This window comes from Anguilla anguilla, chromosome 13 (genome assembly GCF_013347855.1).
Source record: "Anguilla anguilla isolate fAngAng1 chromosome 13, fAngAng1.pri, whole genome shotgun sequence".
Lineage (NCBI taxonomy): Eukaryota > Metazoa > Chordata > Actinopteri > Anguilliformes > Anguillidae > Anguilla > Anguilla anguilla.
This window is the reverse complement of record NC_049213.1, coordinates 23,044,397-23,067,820: the sequence shown is the minus strand read 5'-3', so window position 1 is coordinate 23,067,820 and position 23,424 is coordinate 23,044,397. Positions and strand designations below refer to the sequence as shown.

The window sequence follows — 23,424 nt, the reverse complement described above, 5'->3', positions numbered from 1 at the left end:
TAATTTCTGTAAATTTCCACAATTTAAAATATTTCATTCCACAGTCAAAATGAACTCCTTCGAGACTGGTGAGCCAATGTTCATGAAACACAGGATATCAAAAAAAAATTGGTAATTCAAAGCGATCAGCCACAACACACTTTCAAAATTTGTGGCAAATATGAGTAAAAAGAATGTGTTACCTCAGAATAACACATGCGACCTGGGCGAAACGTAAATTCCCATGTTTGTCTGAAGTCAACAAAGCATACTGATTACAAATAGTTGTGCTCTAGTGCCACCATCATAGGAAGCATGTCTTTTTCATATTTTTGGCTCTAATTCCTCAACTACTTTGTCTAAATTAAAAATTCTTCCATTCCAAGATGTATCAGAGTCAGGTGTTTTGTGTCATTCATTACATTCTGACAAATGATGCATAAGACTGTGCAGTTATGCACTCAATGCTGCTTGGGCCCCATTAATAGCTGCTTGTGGATATTATTATTATTATCATTATTATAATAATTATTATTATTATTATTGCAATAATAATTCAGATTTTTCCTGTATTCCAGATGTTTTTTTAATCGGTTTGTTATTAGAACTGCGTCTGCGTATATTTCCTAGATGTATATTTGCGTATATTCGGTTACTAATTGCTGAAACACTCTGACACACTCGAATGTTAATGCTTGCAGTGTCTACACTGAAGGAATAACACATATACTGTAGCGATTTGTGTGCAGTAGCGTATTCCATCCTTGTTTGTATTATGCGCAGGACGTAGGCACAGCGGAAATCTGGTGAGATCGCTTGCACCAAGAACGATGTGGGACTTCTCATATTTCACTTGAGGGGGAAAAGCGCTTCAGCTGAAACACGGCCATGGCGTCCACATCTTACATTATTTTTGTGCTGTGTCTGACTTTCATTCCATCTGCTTTTGGTGAGTTTCTACTCGTACGTTTATTTAGATAATTGTTAACATTATCAGAATATGTTTCTCCTGTGTGCTATGTCTTTAAGAAAGAAACTTATTAGCCTTTGTCGTATAGCTACTGTTGTAGCTAGCTAGCTGTCCGATATGTATGGAAGTTGGGCTTGCAAGTGTCTTAGCCCAGACGAACATGTCCCAAGCTTGCCCATGCTATGGAATATGTTATTCTACTTAACTACATACGCAGTGAAATCTACATATCGTGGGGGAAATAATTGTTTTTCTCTCCCATCCCCTCCCACATAGGCTATATTTAAATTATATTAATTATTAAGATAATTATCACATATGTGGTGGCTGTGCTAGCTATCTAGTAAACGGACACTTGCGTCCCTGATAGCTGTTAGTTAGCTAGATAAACAGACCTATTAAAACGCATGCACGTTTACCACTTTTATAGCAAGTTCATCTTATTTGGGGCGAAAATTTGGCCTCAATCTAATGTTGAATAGGCTAGTTATATTGTGGTATATCGTTTCCGGTCAGGGGACAACGGAGGTAAAAGGTACGTGCAGGTTCCAGTAGCTATGGCAGTTCATGAAAACAACAGGCCGTTGAAAACTGAGTACTCCAGAAACTGAGTTTATCAGTAGCTAAAAAGTCAGTGTGTTGCGGTCTTTTCAACTGCTTGCTTACTTTTTGTGTTTCCTGTATATAGCCTTTCGTTTCTTGATCACTTGCCATCCTTGTCATGATGAGCACTAAAGGTGCAAGGAGGCAATGGGAGGTTGCCTTCCTTGACATAATCAGTAGCCTACTTACTGGATGTTTTCTGCGTTAACCGTGGATGACGTTTAGCGAAAAAATTACGTGAACAGTACGTTATTTGTTTAGCCAAATTAAATGACCAGACCTAGATAAGTAGGGCCAGTCATTGCTGTACCATGATAATCATTGCTGTATTTCTTTCAGAGTTCTCTGTATTTTTACCGACACATTTCTGTACACTGATAATCATGCTCAACAACCCCCCACCTGAATTCCGAGGCCGAGCCGTCGGAAATCCTGGTTCTCAGACATATAGTCTTTTTGTTTTATTCCAGGTGATTGTGATTGTTCGTTCTACCAGCAATGCTGTGGCACCTGCTTTAACAGATACTGCTGCTCCGATCCTAGGAGTCGTCTCGACGAGTCCACATGCCTCATTTGGTATGTAGACCACACACACAACTTTCAGGACAAAGTAGTTGTATGTACACTTAGCCATTAAGTATTTTCATAAATCATTTTCAGTTATGAAACACAGTGTCAACAGAAGTTCCCCATTGCCATATTTATGTAGGATGTGGTTGGAATAAACACCATAAGTGATAGTTTCGTTCTGTGTAATATCCATTCTTGAACCACCATGCTTGTTTTAATTTTAAACACAGAGGGGTCTGTCCATCAAAATTCAACCACAATTTATGCTTTTTACAGACCTAGGTTTACAATTTTCCTCATATATCTAATTCCTTCTTTGTGTATTCAAATTAATAAAACTTTAGGTTACTATCGTAACCCCAGTTCTTTGAAACATCGAGTGGAGAGATCCACCTATGGGGAATGACATCCGGTCATGACTCCTCAGAAGCATCCAGTTGCAGCAAGTCTGGCTCTGACAGACAGTAGCACGTCCAATGCTACAGGAGGCACCGCCTCCTACAGCGCTACTACTCATTAGTGAACATATTCAGTTATTGTGCGTGCCAAATGTGGCAGTCTTGGTGGATCTCACCACTCAATGTTTCAGAGAACCGGGGTTACAAAAGTAATCTAAAGTTCTCTTTCATCATCTTGTGTTCGAGATCCACCTATGGGGAGATATGGACAACTCCCACATTGCCTTATGCTCACAGCTGAGAAACTGACAGGCCAGCAAGGGCAGCCTCCCCCCTTGAGGGGAGGGCATGTCTGGCACATCCCATGTAAGGAAGTACTAAACACACAGCAGGTGAGGGGAGATGCGTGAGCTTCACACAGAGCTCACCCCCAGAACTGCGTGGACTACCGGAGTCCAGGTAACATCCAAGCGGTAGCAAAGGTATGTGGAGAAGCCCAGCCTGCAGCTGAACAAATCTCCTGCAAGGAGACCCTACGGAATAGGGCCCATGATGCAGCCATGCCCCTTGTAGAATGAGCCCTCAGGTCTGAGGGGGGTGTTATCTCCTTTGAGTCACATGATATAGCAGTGGCTTCCACAAGCCAATGAGACAACCGCTGCTTAGAGATGGCTTTCCCCTTTGCAGGGTGGGCCCCAGGCGACAGCTGGTCGCACTTTCTGAAAGCCTTAGTCCTTGCCATATACGTGTGGAGAACACGCACAGGACATAGCATATGCAGCCTTTGATCCTCTTGAGAGGAGTAAGGCAGTGGATGAAAAGCGTGAGCAGGGGGGTGTATCGAAGGCGTGGGCTGCCCGATACAGAAGGGAACTAGCAAGTGAGGGCGGAAAGCTAGAGACCTACATCAGCACTGACCGAACTCTCGAACCTGCGGGCAGTTAAGTGATAGGGTTCTTGTTGTGAGATGCAAGGTTGAGGGTGTAAGCTCAGTTCGGATGATCACGAGAAGCGAATGTCAACTAATGAGTAGTAGCACTGTAGCGTCCTATATGCTCTTACAGGAGGGTGGTGCATCCTGTAGCATCGGACGCACTACTGTCTGTATTGGTGCCAGACTTGGTGCAATTGGATGTTTCTGAGGAGTCATGACCGGATGTCATTCCCCATAGGTGGATTTTGAACACGAGATGATGAAACAGAACTGAATTTTTGATGTGGTATCATGCATAGAGGGATAGAGGGGTCTAAAGACGTTCTAAAATGGCTGCCTGTTTAGGGTGTTACCACTTTATATGATTGTATGTAACGATACGAGAAATAAAATGATGCAGTGGGAAGCACTGTCACATCACAGCAAGAAGGTCCTGGGTTTGAATCCTGGCCTGGGCCTTTCTGGGTGGAGTTCATGTAAGTCTCAGCAACTGTGCAAGGACTTACCAGTTACATACTTGTGGCTGCATAAACAGTTTTTTTGTTATGTTGACCTGCCAAGTGTTTGTTTATCTTACAGTTTTCAATGGACCAAAGCAGAGAGCTAACTCTTATTGCTATTGTTTTTGGTGCTTATAAGTGCTGATTAAGCTGAGTCAATCTGTGTGTCACCTGCAATGATTTGTTATTTTTTAAATCTTTGTGCTAAAGAAACAAATGCAGTTTTATAGAATTTCCCCATACAAGGCTGGACTGTGGACTGTAGCTTGATGCTTCTCTACATACTGAGTCACTGTGCAGACGGGGGATTGAGTCCTGGCCAGGGTACTTTCTGTACTGTGATCCCATCTAGCCTATGTCTGTAGCTCTCTCTGCTTTCCCCCTGTCTGAATAAAGTGGGAGAAATACATAAGAAGGGCAGTCTGTCAGCTGTCTTTAAAAAAAAAACAAAAGAAACACTTTGATTGAATAATATTTCACTGTAAATTCAATTGTAGACAGAAAAAAGTTAAGTTTCAGGAAGTTCGTAAGTCTTGCTTTTGAAGTGTTTTTTTCTCCCTTGGTTAGGCCTTTTCCTGTGTGAGCCCTGCAAACGGTATTGCAGTTTCTAGTAATCTGTTTCACATGGTCTCAAAACAAATTTCGTAACAAGCTTGATTTAGTTGCAAAAATATGTTTGCTGTCTGTGCAATCTGAATGACAGTACATTTGATTTATATCCTTTTTTCTTACATCTCTGTCATACCCTATGGGCCTCTATATAATGTTTTTACTTGGTAGTACTCGTTATGTCTTTTCTACTTAGCCAATACTGCCACATTAGAATGTCTGGATTTGTGGTGGGACTCTGTTAGGGCATGGATTTGGTAGGCTGGCATGACAGGAAGTCAGTTTATTTTGTTCCCTCTACATTTTTCCACAGGTATAATTTTATTTGGCCTTCTGAAGTACCACTGTCTAAACAAACCTGGGAGAACAGGCATGAAAACACCAAAAAACACTAACTAGCCACTGCAATGACGAAGTTGAAGAAGCACAAGTGCAGTGAAGCGAAATAACAGCCCAACAGGGCTCATTCAAGAACCAGAGCTAAATTTGGAATTTGCTATTCCTTGATGACGTCAGCAGAAAAACAGAGATAAAAATAAAAAAAAATAAAAACAGATATCAAATATAACAATGTATGTGAGTGGGCGGGGTTACGGACAGAAGAGGAGACTTCTTTGATTGTAAACACAAGGCCCATAGCAAAGCCAAAAATCCTGCGTAGTATGCCTTTCATCCTCTTTTTAGGCTCATTGTTGCCATGGATTACATTAAAAAATATTCTTCATTAATATTAGCTGTTTTTTTCCTCCAGGAGATCAGATGACAGCAACATTGTTACCATTACGAGCTCTATTGTGAGCTTCGTCATCTTCATCATCCTCATAATTTCCTGCTGTGTCTGTCCCTGCTGTTGTCTGTACAAGATTTGCCGAAAGCCAACACGTGAGTCCCAACTGTTCAAGATTTGTAACTGATTTAGCACGATGTGGTCTAAAACTTGCATAATTATGTGACTTCTTGGCTAAAAAACTTTAAAGGATGATGCATACCATATGACATGTTACTATGATGTCTGTGAATGAACAGGAAACCCATTTTAAATGTATAATACAAAACCCTTACACCAAGGATACGAATACGAGTACTGATAATTGTCTTTCCACCTGAGAGTGTTGATTGATGAATCCTATTGTTTGGCCAGAGATTCCAGTCACCTGCCATCTCTGTCCCAGGTCTAAACCAGTCCTTTATTACTGGGGAAGAATTAAAATCCCCAGTACTGCTGGCCTCCAGATCCAGACTTGAGTATCCCTGCTGTACATGTTGCCTTGCTGGAAAACTGTACTGAATGCATTGTGGCAGTATAGTGCTGCACAGTTCATTAGTGCCATTCAGCAGACGTTCGTGCCCGGAGTGACTTAAAGTTCAAAGACCAGGGATCAAAGTGCTGTAAGTCCCTAGAAGGGGACAGTACAGTCCACAGAGACAGAAAGTGCAAGTGCTGACTAGGAGTATGTATATATTAGCAAGAGATGGTGTAAAGAAAAAAGTATATTCCAATCAGTCAATACTGAACAATTTAGCTATAAATCTATCCAGCATTATTTCACAGTTATATAAGAAAAGACACCTGGAAATTCAAGTGGGAATTGGTGTCATTCTCTATCAGGGTTTTGCACCTGTGGTTCTGGTGAGTCGCAAAGTCTGCTGGTTTTTGATTTCACCTTATCAGCAACCAGCTCCATGGGCTGTGGGCTGCAGCGTTAAAAGAAGCAGAATAGCAAAACCACATGTTTCAGTGGAGCTACACTCTCCCAAATTGAATCACGCATGAATACGGCTGCAGATAGCACATCGTTAATTGGATATGTTCAGCCCCACGTTGGGTGCCAATATTTAAAAAAAATAATAAAAAGGAATACATCAATCAGATGCCAATTCAGACCCAGGACCCAGGCCCAACCTGGTCAGATGCCGTGATAAATGTGATAAATGAAGTGCTGATTACGAACAATAAATGGCAGACCACGGTTGCAGACCTCTGCTCTCTATCTTCAATGCTGGTAGTAATTGATTGGCTAGTAGCTCTATTTGAGTATGTGTGTGGACCGTGGTTATCACCATAAAACTAAAATGAAAACTGTGTGAAAAAACCTCATCGTAAACTGAAACAACACTTTTGAAAAATCTAAAACGAAATGGAAGTGAACAAATCCTTGTTGAACGCTACTGCACTAGATGGTGTCACTGTGATGATGCCCTATAGATAAACAAATTGGTCCGCTATAATGGTGGGCTCTGTGATATTGCAGCAAAGCCAACTCACTGTGCTTGCATAACAGCAGATGTTTTATGTATGAGATGGGGTAACAGTTATGCCATGACTTACTTGATGCTACTTTCTCTTTTAATTATTTTTTGGTCAGAAAGAAAAATGTTAAAATAGGCACATAGAGCCTTAAAGAAGTTTGCCTGTGTCGGTTTATTTCAGACAGCCACATACATGCCAGAATTTTGTATCTGGGATAAGAGATGGCTGTGCAGGTTCACGGATTGACCAATGAGTAAAATAAGTTGTGTCATGTGATAACAGTCGAGTCAGTGTGGAAAGTGCCATATACTACAAGGGTATGCATTTATTTTATTATTTTTTTACATTGGAAGTCATGTTTTGTGTATCAGCCACAAACTAAAACGGATCCACCTGCTTGAGGGATCTAGTCAGATTGAACTTCTGCTTTTAGGAAGTACTGTGGGTTTAACCTGTGCTCTTTCGTTTTCCCAAACCACAAAGCACATGATGCTGAGTCTGACGCACAATACCGTGCTATAATCCGAAAGTATCTTTTTTCATGCATTCCATTCTGTACAATGACAAGGCTGACTGAAGTACAAACACCTTAACATCAGCATGCTCTCACAAAAGTATTGATATCCTATATTGATGACCTCACTATGATAAGCATTGCATACAGAAATAATGCATGGAAGGTTTAGTAGGGGCTAGTTTTGTGTTCAGTATTTTTAAACAAACACCAGTATTTTTCAGCTAAAACCCAAAAACATGAATTCAGTGCACTCGTTCCTAAGTAAAACATGAAGGCTGAACACTTACTAAATAGCCAGTCAATTGCGCATTAAGCTCTAAAAAAAACAGTTCTCTTGACACTAACATTCCCACAATGTATCCTTGAACAGGCATGTAGTGAAGAGTCTTATCACTTCCCCTAGCTCCCCTCCTAGCAATGTTGCTACCATGTGAGCAGGGCTTCCTGGCAGCACTAATCATGATTTGGATTGCGCAAATGGAAAGCAGACACTGGCCTGCCCATCCTGTCTGACTCACAGTTTCCAAGACAACCACAAAGGAGGGGGAGGGGAGGGGCGAGCAGACAAAGGTCTGTCATACAGAAAGTGGTCGCATACTTGCATTTGGTAACTTCCTGCCGCAACCTGCACACAAATTACAGCAAGGCCTTGTCTCGGGTAGAGGCAAGCTTCAGCCGCTCTAGAGAATGACAGAGCTTGTAAACAGAACTGGGTTTGTGTTCCAGAGTAGTTCATTTCAGGAAAGGCCAGGACCAAAACGCTTTTAATAGCAATTAAAAATTCTGTGCCTAACTAGATGCAGGAAATTGTGAGGAAAAATACACCGTACATTTAGTATTACATATAAATATATTATCTACTTCCTAATGACTACAATTTCTACTTTGGTCCTTTAGACAGCCCTAAAACAAAAGATAAAAACAGGCATGCACACAAACAAAAAAGTAAGAGAAGCATCTACTTGTGTATCTACTTTTATAAAACTTTATTTCAGTTTTCTGGTCTAGGTTGGCAACCAACAGCCCAATTCAGGCTATTAAGCATACATTAAACCAAAATCTTACAGTGACTCCTGTAATTTGATATTTGACAGGAAGTGTTCCCACCCCATGAGCTGTAGACACAGGAATGTGGTTGCTGTTTGCAAGAAGTGATAGTTTTTAGTATGGTTCAGTTACTGTATTTTTACCCTCTCTTTGTCCTATAAATTCCTGCTAGACGCTAAATGGTGCTTCGAAGGATCCGTGAAAATTGATGTTGGGTACCGTACCAGGAGAAACTCTAATTTGATGGCACTATTAATGACTTATAACAGGGGATAGTCAATTAAATCAAGCCTCTGAAGCCAGTCATACTGCTGGTTTTCATTCTTCTCCTCTGATTAGGAACTGAATTGGCTCCAGTGCACCAGGTGAGTGGGATTTCTGGCCAGTCAGTGACAATCAATCAGTCAGGAAAAGAAAACCAGCAGTATGCCTGGCGTTAAGGGCCAGATTGGGGTATCTAGGTCCTATAGCATGAGCAGCAAGAACTGTACCTCGGTGTAGCAAAGTAAGAGCATTCTCTAGTTGTCTGACTGCATTCTTTAAGATACTGTCCAAGGACACCAGTGTGTTGCTATGCTCCATGTTCAGCAATGTGTGCGAGCATACCCCCATGAATTTGGCTCAGTTTGGATATTTTTTTGTTAATTTGTCTTCTAAAGGTGAATTATGTGCAATGAGAGTTAAAGCATCCTATTCTTTATGTGCACTAAATCGGTTTCCACAAAAAAATGAGGCTTCATATGCTGCTAATTTGAAGTCTCAGCTGAAAATTCAGCTTCAGTGAAGATTAATTTAGTTATTGTTGATTGTATTTCTGTTTTTCTTTTGTCCACATATTTCATTTTTAGTGTATTTTTCATTCTAATATAAAGCACATTGAGTTGCTTGTTTCCTTGTATGAAAGGTCCTCTACAAATAGTTTGTTATTCCACAGCTGTGATAGCGACTACCACCACCACAGTGGTACAGTCGGCCTACCCCCCGCCACCTTCTGCCTCCCAGCCCTACCAGGGCGCCCAGTACCCGGGGTACCAGCCTGTGCCTGTGCAGCCAGGGTATGGAGGTCAGCCCGCTGCACCATACCAGGGCCAGCCTTTCTCACCAGGGTACCAGGGCCAGCCCACCGCACCATATCAGGGCCAGGCCTTCCCACCAGGATACCAGGGCCAGGTCTCTGGACCTCCCCCGCCCTACCAAGAGGCCGGGGCAGGTAAGAGCAACACAGCGCTCTCTCCCTAACTGCCTCACTGCGTCCTGGTCCTTCTTACCAGTTGGGAATCCCGGCAGCTGCATGCTGCGAGAATGTGCTCATCCAAAAACGTGAAGGGGAGGGAGAACATGCAACGGCAGGGGTGTGTGCAGGTTTTTGTTTCCACCAATTACCCGCTGGTTTAAGTAACTAATTAGCCACATGCTTTACTGTTGGTTCACTTGTAGACTGAATCAGAGTGAAGTGTTACATATGGGGACAAAACGATCTTCAGTTGTCTTGTATCAGCCATAAGTCAAGAAATTGACCTTTAAATGTCAAATTGTGTAAATGAATGGACTAATTTAATAATCAGTAGAAGTTGCCCTGAAATCCAGAAACAGATACAGCCCTCTTTGTTCACTCCTGTGTTAAGGAATAAGGGAGAACTCTTCTGGAGGGTCGTCAGCGATAACATCAGAAATGAGCACAGTACAACTGCAAAAAAACAACAAAAATCTGTCCACAATCTTGTTGTCTTGCTTCTTGATATCACTGTGGTAGACTGCAAGTAATGTTTTCAGCATTAACGTTTGGATTTATTGATCGGAACTGCTGAAGCATACGGTTATTGGCCATGGCCAGTACTGTCGTGTTTACATTGACTCATCCTTTACTGTTTTAGGTTATCCTCCAGTCCAGGCACCCTACAGCCAGGCTGGGTACAGTCCAGGACAGATGGCCTATCCTCTGCAACCCCCAACACAGCCAGGCTACCCTCCCCAGCCCGATCAGAGCGTCGCCCAGCCTGCATACAACCCAGCCTTCGTGGAGCCCCCGAAGACTGGCTACTGACCACAGACATGCCTGCCACTGCATATTCCAAACACTTCAACGATCCATCCTGGTCAGCGTTTCCCCTCATCTCAAAATGTTCTGGTGTTCAATCTGGTTTCATGGCCCAAAATCGAGCATCTTTCATATGCAAACTCATTTATATAATGCCACTTTTTTTTTTTACCATTCATGAAAATTCATTTGAATTGCATTCTAATTAATTCTGAAGACCATCATTTTTCCTTTATCAACATTAACAAACGGAACCTTTTTTAAATTTCATTTTTGTGCCCTCTTTGTTAACTAACCTCAAAAGGGAAAATGTCTAACAAGCCACGTTGTCGGTAAATATAACTTTAGTTTGTCTAGTTTAAGTACAGTGGCGTGGATGAGTGAAACATGTAAAGAGTAACTATAAAGTGTAAAGGAAATGAAGTCCTCTGTAAAGTGGGAATTAATCATAGACATTGTTAGTATAATTTCAAGTATGTTGTGCTTGCAACCAGTCTGTGAATAGATTAGGCATTGGAAATGACTTGACAAGAACTGCGTTTTGCTTGTGTGAACTGATGCTCAGCTGTGCCATAGTTAGCCGTCTGATGACAGAAGTGCGGAGCCTTGCCTTATAGGATCCACTTTCTGTTCTGTTGATTCAGGGTTTTTTTTTTCTTTTTAAATGACATAGCTTATGAATGTTGACCTTTAGTGTTACAATGTAAAACCTGTTTTTATTTGTCCTGTTTCGAAAATGGTGAAAAAAAAAACCTCCAGAATATGCCTTGCTGTTTTTATCTAGATGCATGGTTACACTGGTGTCAAAACAGGGAATTCAGCAAACAGTTGGCCCTCGAAGACCAAACAGAAACCGTCTGCCTTTATTACACATTGGATTGGTTTGCACTCATCATGTATATATACACACCGGGTGTGACTTTGCTCACAATTTAGCCTTAAAAAACCTATACTTGCCATAATGGAGTCCCATGATGGCACTTCAGTTTTCTGCATTTCTGTCCTGCTTAAAGGAGTAGGTTTCAGTGATTTCACTTCCATTGTCTGTTTGTGGTAATACTTTGAACAAAGGCTGTACAAATTAAAATACAGTTCAGCAGCCACTGTTTTTTAATGTTACAAAACTGTGTTTATGTTTGTTCAAATAAAGCTTGTTTTTTCAGTTAAATGATCATTTATTTACATTGCTTCATACATCTGTCATGGATACCTTTTCTTTAGTCACTGGTTTCCATGTCAACATAGGGTATATTTATTCTGTAACAGGAAATTCTTGCTTGGGGGGGGGGGGGGGGGGGGGGGAGAAATTTATATCATTTTACCTTGGTAAAATGCTTAGTAATTCAGGGAACAGGCAATGTGATACCTGAAGCTCAAGTTAATCACCTGGGTTTGGAAGCAAAAATGACTCTGGAGGTAGCCCCACCCAGGTCATTACTGCATCATCCCCGTAGGGCTTGTTACACAATTTCAAACAAGCATATATAAACAGTGTAGGTATAAATCTGTGTGCTTAAAGGAAAATTCCAGGCAGAACACTTGCGTCATTGGTAAACGTGTAGCAGCAATGAGCCATGCGTTCCAGGCTTTATGTGTGTGATGCGTAATATATTTTACTTCAGTGCTATTCACAATATTCTTCACTTGCTATCCTGTCGGGCTTCTTCTGGATCTGCTCCAGCATGTTATTTTCCCATGTTACCCAGGACACACTGGCATTAGCTAGCTAGCTAGTAGTACTTAGCTAAAAGTAGAGTTGTGGCCATGCCCCAATCCCCTGTGAAGCCACGCTGTTACATTCTGGACTATTGAGGCTGCTAGCATGTCAAAAATCTGTATGTCCTCTTGATGAATGATTTCACTGCTTTGATTAGTGGGGATACAAAGCGAAACCCCTGACTTGTCCCTATGGGGCCATAAAACCTGATACTTATAGCGAGTTGAAGAGAGACACGTATTGAACTGCACTGCACCTGCTGTGGCAATATCACCGTACGATATCACCACGTCATCGACGGAATTATTTTCACTGCGAAAAAATGGAAAAGTGACACGCCCAGAGGAAGGTGCCCAGGAGACATCCTTATCAGATGCCCGAACCACCTCAACTGACTCCTTTCAATGCAGGGGAGCAGTGGCTGTACTTTGAGGTCCTCCCGGACAGCTGAGCTCCTCACCTATCAAGGAGAGAAAGCCCTGCCACCCTACGGAGAAACTCCATTTTGGCCGCTTGTATTCGCAGTCTTTCAGTCACAACCCATAGCTCGTGGCCATGGGTGAGAGTGGAGACGAAGATCGACTGGTAAATCGAGAACTTTGCCTTTTGGTGCAGCTGCTCCTTCACCACCACAGTCCGATACAATGCCCGCATTACTGCGGCCGCTGCAACTAGACGGGGGTTGATCTCCAAATCCCTCTTTCCCCTCACTCGTGAATGGGACCCCAATGGGACTCCTCCACCTGGGGCAGTTGCTCCCCCCTTACTTGATAATAAAAATGTCAAGGTGTTTTAGCCTGGAATTTTCCTTCAAGTGTTCTTAATAAAAAGTGAAATATTCAAGGGATTTTAAATCTGCCATCCTATAACGAGTTATAAAATTAACTAAACACCAGTGACTTCTCACTGAAAAATGGCTGGAGGATATGATGTCAGTTTTCTACAGAGAGATCCTATGATGCTCATTTGATTTGATTACCGCAGATCATGTTTATGACCTTCATAAATGTGTTTCTTTAGTGAGCCAAACTGCAATTATTTCCTCTAGCAGTAAATTACACATTAAGCAACTAAATTCATAAAACATTGCAATCAATGCTTACTGACTTACAGTGGTTTTCCATAATACAGTTTTAAAAAGTTGGTGCAAAATATGCAATCCTGAAGAGACTTGACCCTTTGACAGCTGTGGGTGTGGCACTATTTAATGAGTCAATCCTGTTATTCAACTAATTTTTTCAGATTTTTTCAGTTATTTCTTCTGAAAACAAGGCCCACAGTGGCTAAATGATAATCCATGAACATTTTGGTAGGTAGCTATTGGTAGAAAAGGTGGAACAAAATATGATCAAGTCAGGCTGAAGCCTTCAGCAATGCAAATCAATTTTTTCTGACTTCCTGGCTTGGTGCTCTAGAATATGGAACTCACTAAACCTGTCAAATCCTAACTGTGTTGCTTATGAGGTACGCTGCTAAATATGCCAACCAGATGCAGAAATGGGGACATAAAGGCAACTACATGAGACCTTTGGAAGTTCTGTGAAGTGACCATTTATAAATGTTTCTGAAATGCAGGGAAGCATCGGTAAGCAGCAGTCATACAAATCATGACTGATAGGATTAAGGTACATCCTACACTAAGGCAATTAGTTTCGTTACTTTAACAACAGCACATTTCTTTATTTTCGCAGACATTTCTTAAAAGTGATCTATAAATTCTATGAAAATGGGAAAGCAGCATACCAGCCAATCAAGAGCCAGTGTCAATATCCATATCTTCTGCATCTTCTACTTCAGGACGACTGATTTCTTCTAGTGCCAATTCTAGTGACAGGAACAAGAAGAGGGGGGGGGGAGGGAGATTGGAACAGAAATGGGAACAAAACACATTAAGATCAAACACCATTCAGCAGAGACGTAGTGCGGGAACTGAAACTCCGAAAGGCTCCGAGAAGCCTCGCCTCAAAGGCACGGACCTTCGCTCTCGGTCAGGCAGGGGATCTTGCGGAAGGTGTCCCGTATGGCGGGGAAGACCTGGTCGTACATGTGCAGCACGTCCAGGCAGTGCTCGGAGAAGCTGGCGTCGTTCAACAGGAGCCAGTGCAGCAGTGTCATAGCCTCCCTCAGCAGCTGCAGCCCTGGGCCGGCCCAGGCTTGGCTCCGCCCCTCCTGGTACTCCCACCTCCTCGCCTTCAACCACTGCCTGTGCAGGAGCACCACCAGGGTCCTTACCACCTGCTCAGGCACACGCAGGCATTGTTAGCACAGTTTACACGACAACTCTGTATCAACAGAGTATCAACTGTGTGACTGTGTCAACAGAAGTAAACCCTAACAAGGGCACACAGAGCCAAAGCCCTGGTTCCACTGTTATATACGTTTATGAGCACAGCGAATGTGCAACCTCCTTCTTCTGGACCTCTTTAATGGCTGCGTGTACATCTGATTTACAAATGTATCATACATAGTATCACACATTCAGGTGAGCCCTGTTTCTAAACTAAAAACAAAGTTTTGTATATGAATGCACAAGCTATCAGGTTCACTATCTCTATAGACAAGGGGCACGTATAAGCACTATCTGGAAAGAATACAATGTGGGAAAGCTAACAGTGCAGGGTCAGTACAGGGTCAGTACAGGGTCAGAACAGAATCAAACAGTTTTCCAAAGACAGAGATGGCGGTTTACTGAAAAAGGTCGTCCTTCAGACTTGGAAGGAAAAAAATAAAATAAAATTAATTTTGCACCTCACTGAACTTGTGCGGTAGTTGATTAAGAACGCAATGAAGTGCCGTAACAGGCTTTTAGCAACATTAAAGTTAACTGTTTAGCATTCAGTACTCTCAGGCTGAACACAGAATTCAAGCTATTTGTTACATTTAACTGATAAATTCCAGTTTGCAATCTGATTCAGTTTTGTATGGAAATGAATGACTGAAACAGACAATGGGGCTAGATCAGATTTGCACAGTGAAAAGGAAAGTAGCGCCATCTACTGTCATTTTTCTTAATTACATTGATATTCTTGGTAGTTTACAAGATGCACATGACCAATTAAGATTTTTAAGAAAACAAGATAATTCATGTTTGTTAAAAAGGAAAGTCCAGCGGAATCAAATAAACCAAAATGTTTTCATAAGGGAAGATTTTCTATTTATTATTCTAATGATTTCTTGCTTCTTGTTTGGTATGTTAAATATGCAGTTACAAGTACACATCCTCAAATGATTTTAAATAATGAAACCATATGAAACAAATGTTTGTTCTGCATCTACTGAAATTATATTTATACAACTGAAATGCTTGAGACTGCAATTCCACAACTCAAATACTTAAATCTCAATCTGTATTTTAATACCACTAAAACACTGCTCATAACTGGTCATTTTAGATCTATTTCATGTAAATAAATTGAAATAATGGGAATGAGCTGTAACAGCACTAGAACTGCAGAAAACCTTGAAATGTATTTAAATAAGTAATGTGTTTAAATAACTAATCAGTACGGGAAACTGCACTGGGACGCTAGCTGTGGAACAGATCTTATTAAACCATATTGCTTACCTCATTGTTGCACTGACAGGAGGACTCAATGAAAGCCAACCATGTGGACGTTCTCTGAGTAAAAAGCATCGTCAGGAACCGTGTAACCTGGCCAAGGAAAAATAAGATGAGTGAAGAAAGAAGAAAACAAAAAACTTTGATACAGTCAATATATTTTCGGCGGGTGTCACTGTACTCTGCACAGTACAAATCTGTTCTCTGAAATGGAAACTACCATTAGTTCAAACTAAAGCTTGATCACCTCCAGCTCCAGATGAGACCACTGGCTCTCTGTGACTGACTTGTCCGGGCGGGTCGTAACGTACTGGAACATTTTGAGGAGAGGGCACGGTTCTACAGAGAAAACAAAAGCTGTTTTTCAGGAAAGTGGGTGTGTCCAGGATTTATTTGCCACCAATTACTCCCAACCCAATTGGCTACCCCAACCCACCTGGATACACCAACAATGGTTTGACTTGAAGACCATAGCAAAATATTTCACATGGCCGCACAAAGAGAGTGTTCAGCAGTCAGAAAATTTACTAAAATGGCGCATCACATAAATGATCAGTGTAGTGAAATACAGCAGAAGTTGGTGTGAAATCCAGAGACAGCCCTTCTTGCTCACCCACAATCTTCAGCAGGGGTGTCAAACTCCAGGACTGGAGTGCCACAGTGTCTGCAGGTATGTGTGCTTTCCTTTCAATCAGCAGCCAAATAAGGCCTTGAGAAAAAGGTGTGTGGACAATATAGCCAATCAATGACTTAAATGATGAAACACTGAACACCAGCAGACACTGTGGCCCTCCGGGACTGGGGTTTGCCTGCCCTGACCTAGAGGTTGAAGAGCATGGATGTGTCAGTGTGTTTGGTTTGATGACAGAGTGAAAGGGGTCTGAGCAGGAACCTCACCCAAATGTGAGCACAGCAGAGAGGCCACCTCCTCATCACTGGCGGCGACAGCCAGGAGACTGACGGAGAGGGACACAGTTCTGTAGGAGGAGTCCAGAGACAGGCACCGAGCAGCGAACGGGCTTGTCACCACCAGCTTCATCCTGTTAATGTCAAACAAAAGGACAGCACATCCATATATGGATGCCTGTTTGGATGCTTTTCACGGCTGGAATACCCTGAGGAATTTCCATAGAGCGGTTGTTTGTGTTTGGACGAGCAGCTGCTAGTACGGGCGTCCGCATCTTGGGGAGGGGCAGCTTAACAGAAGATGGAGGAAAACCTTCTCTCAGAACAACCGTAAAAAGTATAAAATATAAGCTTTCCCTTTTTTTGAGCATATATCACTCTGTTGTTTATTTAATATATCCTTTTGGTCATTTTATAATTTTGGACGTTACCCTGTGTGTGTGTGTGTGTGTGTGTGTATTTGATTTATTTTTGACACACAAGATGTCACACACTGCTTCCTTTCACACTGCCGCCTGCACAGACACGCGCAGGAGGAAGACACTGCATGTGCAGCTTTAAGAGGCAGACTGTGAGCACCCCGCTGGCTAGCTGGGGCCGCTCGTGAGCTATGAGTCACCCCAGCTGAATGAATCACTCCCTCTCACTCGCATAGTCCAGATTTCATACCAGACCAAAGGGACCATCCACCCACTGGAAAAGTATCCTTAACAAGACAAGCCACCCAGCAGACCAAAAATCTGCTCTACTTTTGACTCATCACAACAGTGTGCCTTTCACAAACAGAATAAGGCAAGCCCTGCAGGTGTGCAGATAACTGCAGACTGAAATGCGAGGTTCAGGAGGCAGAGAGCCGGGCCTTTACCTGCAGCGCAGCTGGTCTCCGGCTCTCTCCGCCAGCACGTTGAGCGCCATCAGGCTGGCCGACAGCACCTTCTCCCTCTGGCAGGCGGGGCTGGTGAAGGCCGGGTCGGCCAGCTGGAGCAGCCTCCTGAGCAGGGGGTGCTGGGACGGCGCCCCCTGCGGGTCCGCGGGCGCCTGGGAGCAGGCCGGGCGGGCGGCGGCGCGATCAGTCTCGGGCAGCCCCGGGGCATGATGGGACAGCAGCGCGTGCACGGCCTGGGTGCTGTGGGACAGCAGGTGGTAGAGCGCTCTCAGCGCTGCCAAGGCAAACTCCTCCAGGCCTACCAGAGACTCCTCCAGGCTGGAGGCCACGCTGCCCTCGGAGGAGGAGCCGGACACGGAGCTCCCCCTCAGCGGGCTCCTCCCGGGGCTGTCCGCCGCCTCCAGCGCCTGGCAGAACAGGCCCACGTGGTGCTCCAGCAGGGGCAGGAGGTGCACCGCCCCTGGGCACCTCTGGCTCGCGGCCTGCCCGTCTTCGCCCCCGGCGCTGGGCGTGTGGTGCCTGAGCGCCAGCATGCTGAGCCCGGACATGGCGAGGCTCTGGGCCTGGCTGAAGCCGCTCTGCAGCTGCTGCACAGCCTTGGGCTCTGAGGAGCCGCTGGACCCCGCTGAAGACCCCCTGGTGCGGCGGGAAGAGGGAGGGAAAAATAATTATCTAGATGATGTGGTACTGAGCCAATAATATGATTTTTGGCACACAGGGGCAACTTTAGGCAACGTAGTATAATGTTTAGGGAACTTAGCTTAAAACTCAGAACTTGCACGTTCAATTCCTAGGAGGAGCGGTGCCATATCCTCGAGTAATGTTGAAGTAATCTTAGTTGCTTCAATACATATCCATGTTAATGGGTTGCATGTAAAATGTATGTTGTGTAAATCACTCTGGATTTGAGTGCCATGTGCCTAAAAGAAAACACTAAACGTACAATTGCATTACAACCATTCAGCTATGCAAATGTGTCAAGTAATGAGAACACCTATGTCCCAGCCCTCGCTGGGTGGGAATGTCAAGGGCAGGTATCTCTGCTGAGAGAACGCAGCTGTGGCACTGGGGAAGACACAATTCACGGAGTGTCCGAGGCCTGCTTACGGGCTGAGGTAGCTGTGCTGCATTAGGAGGCCGGGCAGGGTTTCTGGGCTGAGGCACAGCAGGTGGCTCAGGCCTAAGGTGCTGGGGTCCAGCGGGTGCTGCAGCAGCAGGTTCAGCAGAATCCACTCTTCGCAAAGAAAACAGCACAACAGCAAGTAACAAATCGGTTCAAAACCATTTTCTTGATGCTTAATTTTTAAACGGTGTACATCTTGAGAACGGCTGAGACGAGTCACAAAACGGTTGCACTTCTATGGGACACGTAATTTAAAAGTTTTCTCAAAACTGAATACTTCTCAGATGTGTTGAATGAATTTGAACTGTTTTCACAAAAACACTGAAAATACCTTAAATGGTATACAGTGCATGGACAGTCTTTTTTTTGGACTGGCTAACGGATTTCACTTCACTGCTGGGAAGACAGATGTAAAGCTACCTTGACAGCTGCACGCGTCAGGACCGGTGAAACCCTGCTTCCGGAATTTTGAATCGTTGCTGACGCTGTTGTTGGCCTCACTGACAGGTCTTCCACCTTGATGCAGGATTACATAAGCAAAGAGAGAACAATGCCTACAGTGCAAACCACTATCATACAGAGGGGGTGGCAAAGAGGACTGTGACACTGAAATACTCTTTACAGGCTTAAGTTAATTCAATTTTATACAAGTTTATACAAACTCTCTTTAAAGGCGACAGGAATATTGAAAAAAGAAAAACAAGAGGCACTTGGCCTATATACAATTTAATGCACCCAAACTGGACTATAAAGACAATACTGACTGGGTAGGTCTCCAAAACTTCTGTCTGTGGTTCAGTTAATAAACTCACTGTGTAGGATATTTATCCTTTCTGTGATTTGCCTTGTGCCCAGCACTGGCGCTTCAACTGGGATGTATGGATTACACACCCGATTCAACAGAATGTCTTTTAAAAAAAAAAACTGTGATGAGTAGTAACTGCTTACCCGCCCCAAAATGGCTGACCCGGTCAGCAGTGGCTGGAGAAGCCCTGCTGGACAGCTGAGCAGCAAAGCTCTCCTTGGTGAGGAATGGGCTGACCCCAGGGGAGACTCCACTGCCCCCACTCCCATCCTGCTGCAGTGCTGCCGGGGAACACCTCCTGGGGCTGTAGAACCAAGGAGTTAGCATAGCACAACCAAGGAGTTAGCATAGTACAACCAAGGATTTAGCATAGCACAATTAAGGAGTTAGCATAGAGTTACATGGAGTTACAAAGCCATAAATAGAACACTACCTAAATGGGTGAGGATTGGCTAGATCTGGCATCTGCACAAAGGCATCAAACATATTTCAAAGTGCATTTTAAATATGTGAAAGTGGCAATAATTTCACATTTCAAATGTTAAGACATGGTGAAGTGTTGTAACAAGTCAATATATTTTATATATGTATATATAATGTATATATTCAATACATTTTCAGTATTCTATATCTCTAAGAGATCTGCGAATAAACATTTCACAAAGAACAAGACCAGGTTAAATCCTAGTATACGGCTGGACCTAACACACGTCATCCGGCTGACCAGTGGTGTAATTTCATAACTCAGCCGACCAATGGTGTAACTTCAGCACTCACTCAGTCACTCAGAGACATTCGCGTCTGTAGGGCCGCTGATGCGTTCCAGCCAAAAAATTAATAAATAATAACAGCATTTCCAAGAACTAAAACAAATTCCTAGCTAAGGTCAACATATTGAAACTAGATACCAGGTCTTTGGATTATGAGAGGAAAAGATGTAAACACTTGATGTAAACAAAAAAAAGAATGGACTGCAATAAAGCATACCTATTTCTTGCAGTAGAAGATACAACACGCTTACTTCCCCGTTCAGAGTTCTGAAGTTTGGTCTTTATTTCATTCATCTCTGCTTCTTTAAAGTGCAATTCTGACTGCAAGGATTTCACCTGGAAAGTCAGATTATTGTAAGAAATGATGCACCAAAAAACAATTAAATTCTACTGCCATACAAAACAACTTTTGTAAGTGCTCTTATGTGTTGTGATCAGATGACAATGAATTCTTTCAAACTAGACTTGCTAAATGGTTGCAATTCAACTCAAGTGAGCCTTTGTAGTCACCAGTATTAGCGCTTCATAGCCATTATTGTAGGTGGTGACCTACTGTATAGTCAAAGGCAGATCCTACCAGCCCCATAAATCCTGTGACAGCATAGGAACTTATTTTTAGGCCAAGAGAGAGGAGAAATTGTGTTTATGAAGAGAAGGTTTGAGCACTTCTGGAAATTAGTCATCTACTGTCTCCCTCCATAAGCTGAATTATTTTGACTTACTTGTGCACCAGAGTATCAGACAAATGATAACATGAAAAGTGAACTAAAAAGAGGATTCAGTCCTTCGATCTATATGTTTATATCAGACTGCTTGCAAGAGCAGCCCACAGTGGTGGAGTCACAGTTACCTTCTTCAAGAGCTCTTTCTCCTTCTCACTCTGGATGTGAGCTCTCTCCTTCTCCTGGAGGAGCTGGCTCTGTCTCTCTTGCTCCTTCTCCTGCTGGGCGTGCCTAATGGAGTCACGCAGGACACGGATCTCCCCATCTTTCATCAGGAGCTTATCCTCCACTTCCTTCAACTTATGAGATCACAAACAGGGAAACGGGTCTTAATTTGTCTCAAATGTGCTCCTCAAGGAGGCATATAGAAATGAGGGAGCAGGTCTGTGTGTAATATATCTGATGTTATTTCTGTATGGTTTTTTGTATGTGTCACAACTGCCACACGTAAACCAAATCTATTCAGCGTCCATCACAGGCAGTGTTCCAAAGACATTAACTGATGTGTCAATACCTTTTTCTTTAGCTCAGCTTGTTGTGCTTCCAGATTACCATAGGACAGGTCATCCTTGTTTTTCTTGAATTGCTGCTGTACATTCCCTGAAACATACACACCCCCAACACATGGGCTTACTACAAAATAATATTACATGCTTTCACTTCATGTCAGATACAAGACAGGTAATACAGATATGACATTGTACTCTTAAAATAAGCAAAAAGGCATAGGAATCATTACCCAGAAAACATGCTTGCATCCTTAAAATCACAACCCAGAAAACGTTTGAAACTTACCAAAAACCTCAACGGTTGGAAGTTGATAAATGCTGCCCATGTTACTCTGGCCAGGGTTGCTACTTCCACTCAAAGCAGAGGCTTTCCTACCCTCTGGAACAGGTTTTCTCTGGGCACCCGGAAGAGGATAAACTGCACCAAAAGTCTCTTTAGGACCTTTCACTCCCACATCCCCTGTGAATGCCTGAGAGGCAATAATATCAATCTCATCCAGGTCATCTTGAGTGAAGTCCCCGTCATCACCAAATGAATCAGTAGTGGATGGAGCACCATAATTTAGCCCTTTCAGTCGCTTCGTCGGTGGGCACTCCATTCTAGTGACCAGGCAGGCATAACCCAACATCAACTTGACTGACCGTAGCAATGGTTTAATTAACCAACATGTTCAAGTATTTGAGAAATTAGCATCTACCGTTAGCAGTAACGAAATAACAGAACAAAGGGCCTTATATGTTTTGTCGCTTACACAAGTAACGACACATACCTTAATGACTAAGGTATACACATCACTAAGAAGTGGTTCACACCTGATATACCTTAGTTGTACCCTGACCCAGGTGCAACTTTTGTCAGCCAATAGCGTTAATGGTTATAGGTGTTGTCAATGCATTGGAATTTGCGCAAAATGACATTCCTGGGAAAAGAAATGGTAAAATGCCAAGTCTTTTTACTACTGACTATCTAAACCAAAACCTAGTTAGTTGACATTATATATCTAACTCGCCAAATTAACCAGCAAGGCAGATCCGATTTCCATTTAAATACAACTAACGCTAATTGACCAGTTGTGGAACTGTTAGCTAACTATCTGTAACGTACGTAATTTATCGATAGCTAGCTAGTGTTCTTCGAACAGTTAGACTAGTTAACACTGTAAAGTAACGTAATTACTATCCGTCCTCCTTTTGCCAACCAGGCAAGTACAATATAACTTACCCTACCGATATATACTGACCTAGTGTTGCTCAGCTTGGCTAGGCATTACCACAACATCCTCTCGTAACTTGCTAGCTTAACTTCCAGCCAGTCAAACACCCATTCATAGCTAGCGGAAACTACGTGCTCTTAAATTTACCTGGTAGTTACAGGTAGCTATCTAACCAAGTAGCGGTACCGTTGATATTTTAATAAGCTAACCATCTTAGCAGGGGATCGTTAACATATAATGTGAGCAAGCTGCATCAGAATGTTAGCTAGCTAGCCAGCCAGATAAATTAACTTTGTATAAACTAACATTAGTTAACGTTAGATATTAAACAAGCCTTACGTTTGGGTAGCTAGCGAGTTATGCACAATCCATAACAGTAAATATGCGATCATTAATGCACAAAAAAACGTTAACACGCCAGCTAACTACTGCATTTGTTACCTAGCCATCGACTATTGTAGCATAAAGAGAGTACTGCCATTATTTCGGCCGTGTGTAGCTCGCTTGCTGTTTCAATGAAATTAACGAATCATATCACTTGTTGCATTCTATATGTAGTAATGCGAAATTCTATTGGACTACCGTGAAGAGAGGACGGCAGCAATTTCTACGGTAACCTACAGTAGACATACTGCGTCTTTCTTTATGCAGTTATCGCTTTTAGAAATTCTGGCCCTAGGGAAATATCGTTTTTGTTCTATTTTAATTAATGTAATTTACATAAACTCCTCAAAAAAAGTTTGGAAATTTGTGTTTGGTCGAGTGCTACTGTATTATTAGCATGTATCAGCATGTAT

General features: G+C 42.8%; 2 protein-coding genes across 5 annotated transcripts; one reads left to right on the top strand and one right to left on the bottom strand.

The window, feature by feature from the left end:
• Positions 1-682: 682 nt before the first annotated feature.
• On the top strand, positions 683-11,584 carry si:dkey-42i9.6 (uncharacterized protein LOC558619 homolog). Its single transcript, XM_035389145.1, has 5 exons — positions 683-928; positions 2,023-2,128; positions 5,315-5,445; positions 9,313-9,588; positions 10,253-11,584. The coding sequence occupies exons 1-5, from the start codon at positions 868-870 to the stop codon at positions 10,420-10,422; spliced, it is 744 nt and encodes a 247-aa protein (XP_035245036.1). The 5' UTR covers positions 683-867; the 3' UTR covers positions 10,423-11,584.
• A 1,736-nt stretch (positions 11,585-13,320) lies between these two features.
• atrip (ATR interacting protein) lies at positions 13,321-23,143 on the bottom strand. 4 transcript variants are annotated; one of them, XM_035389143.1, is made up of 14 exons: positions 22,655-23,143; positions 21,700-22,013; positions 21,419-21,504; positions 21,033-21,203; positions 20,400-20,518; positions 19,556-19,716; positions 19,028-19,123; positions 18,592-18,718; positions 17,464-18,120; positions 16,590-16,732; positions 15,940-16,031; positions 15,699-15,785; positions 14,110-14,368; positions 13,321-13,957 (listed from the first exon to the last, which is right to left on the bottom strand). In XM_035389143.1, the coding sequence occupies exons 2-14, from the start codon at positions 22,010-22,012 to the stop codon at positions 13,884-13,886; spliced, it is 2,385 nt and encodes a 794-aa protein (XP_035245034.1). In that variant the 5' UTR covers position 22,013; positions 22,655-23,143; the 3' UTR covers positions 13,321-13,883. The 4 variants fall into 4 exon arrangements, with proteins under 4 accessions (XP_035245034.1, XP_035245031.1, XP_035245033.1 ...); XM_035389140.1 differs by having other exon boundaries at positions 22,967-23,143; XM_035389142.1 differs by having other exon boundaries at positions 23,069-23,129.
• Between the last annotated feature and the right edge of the window lie 281 nt (positions 23,144-23,424).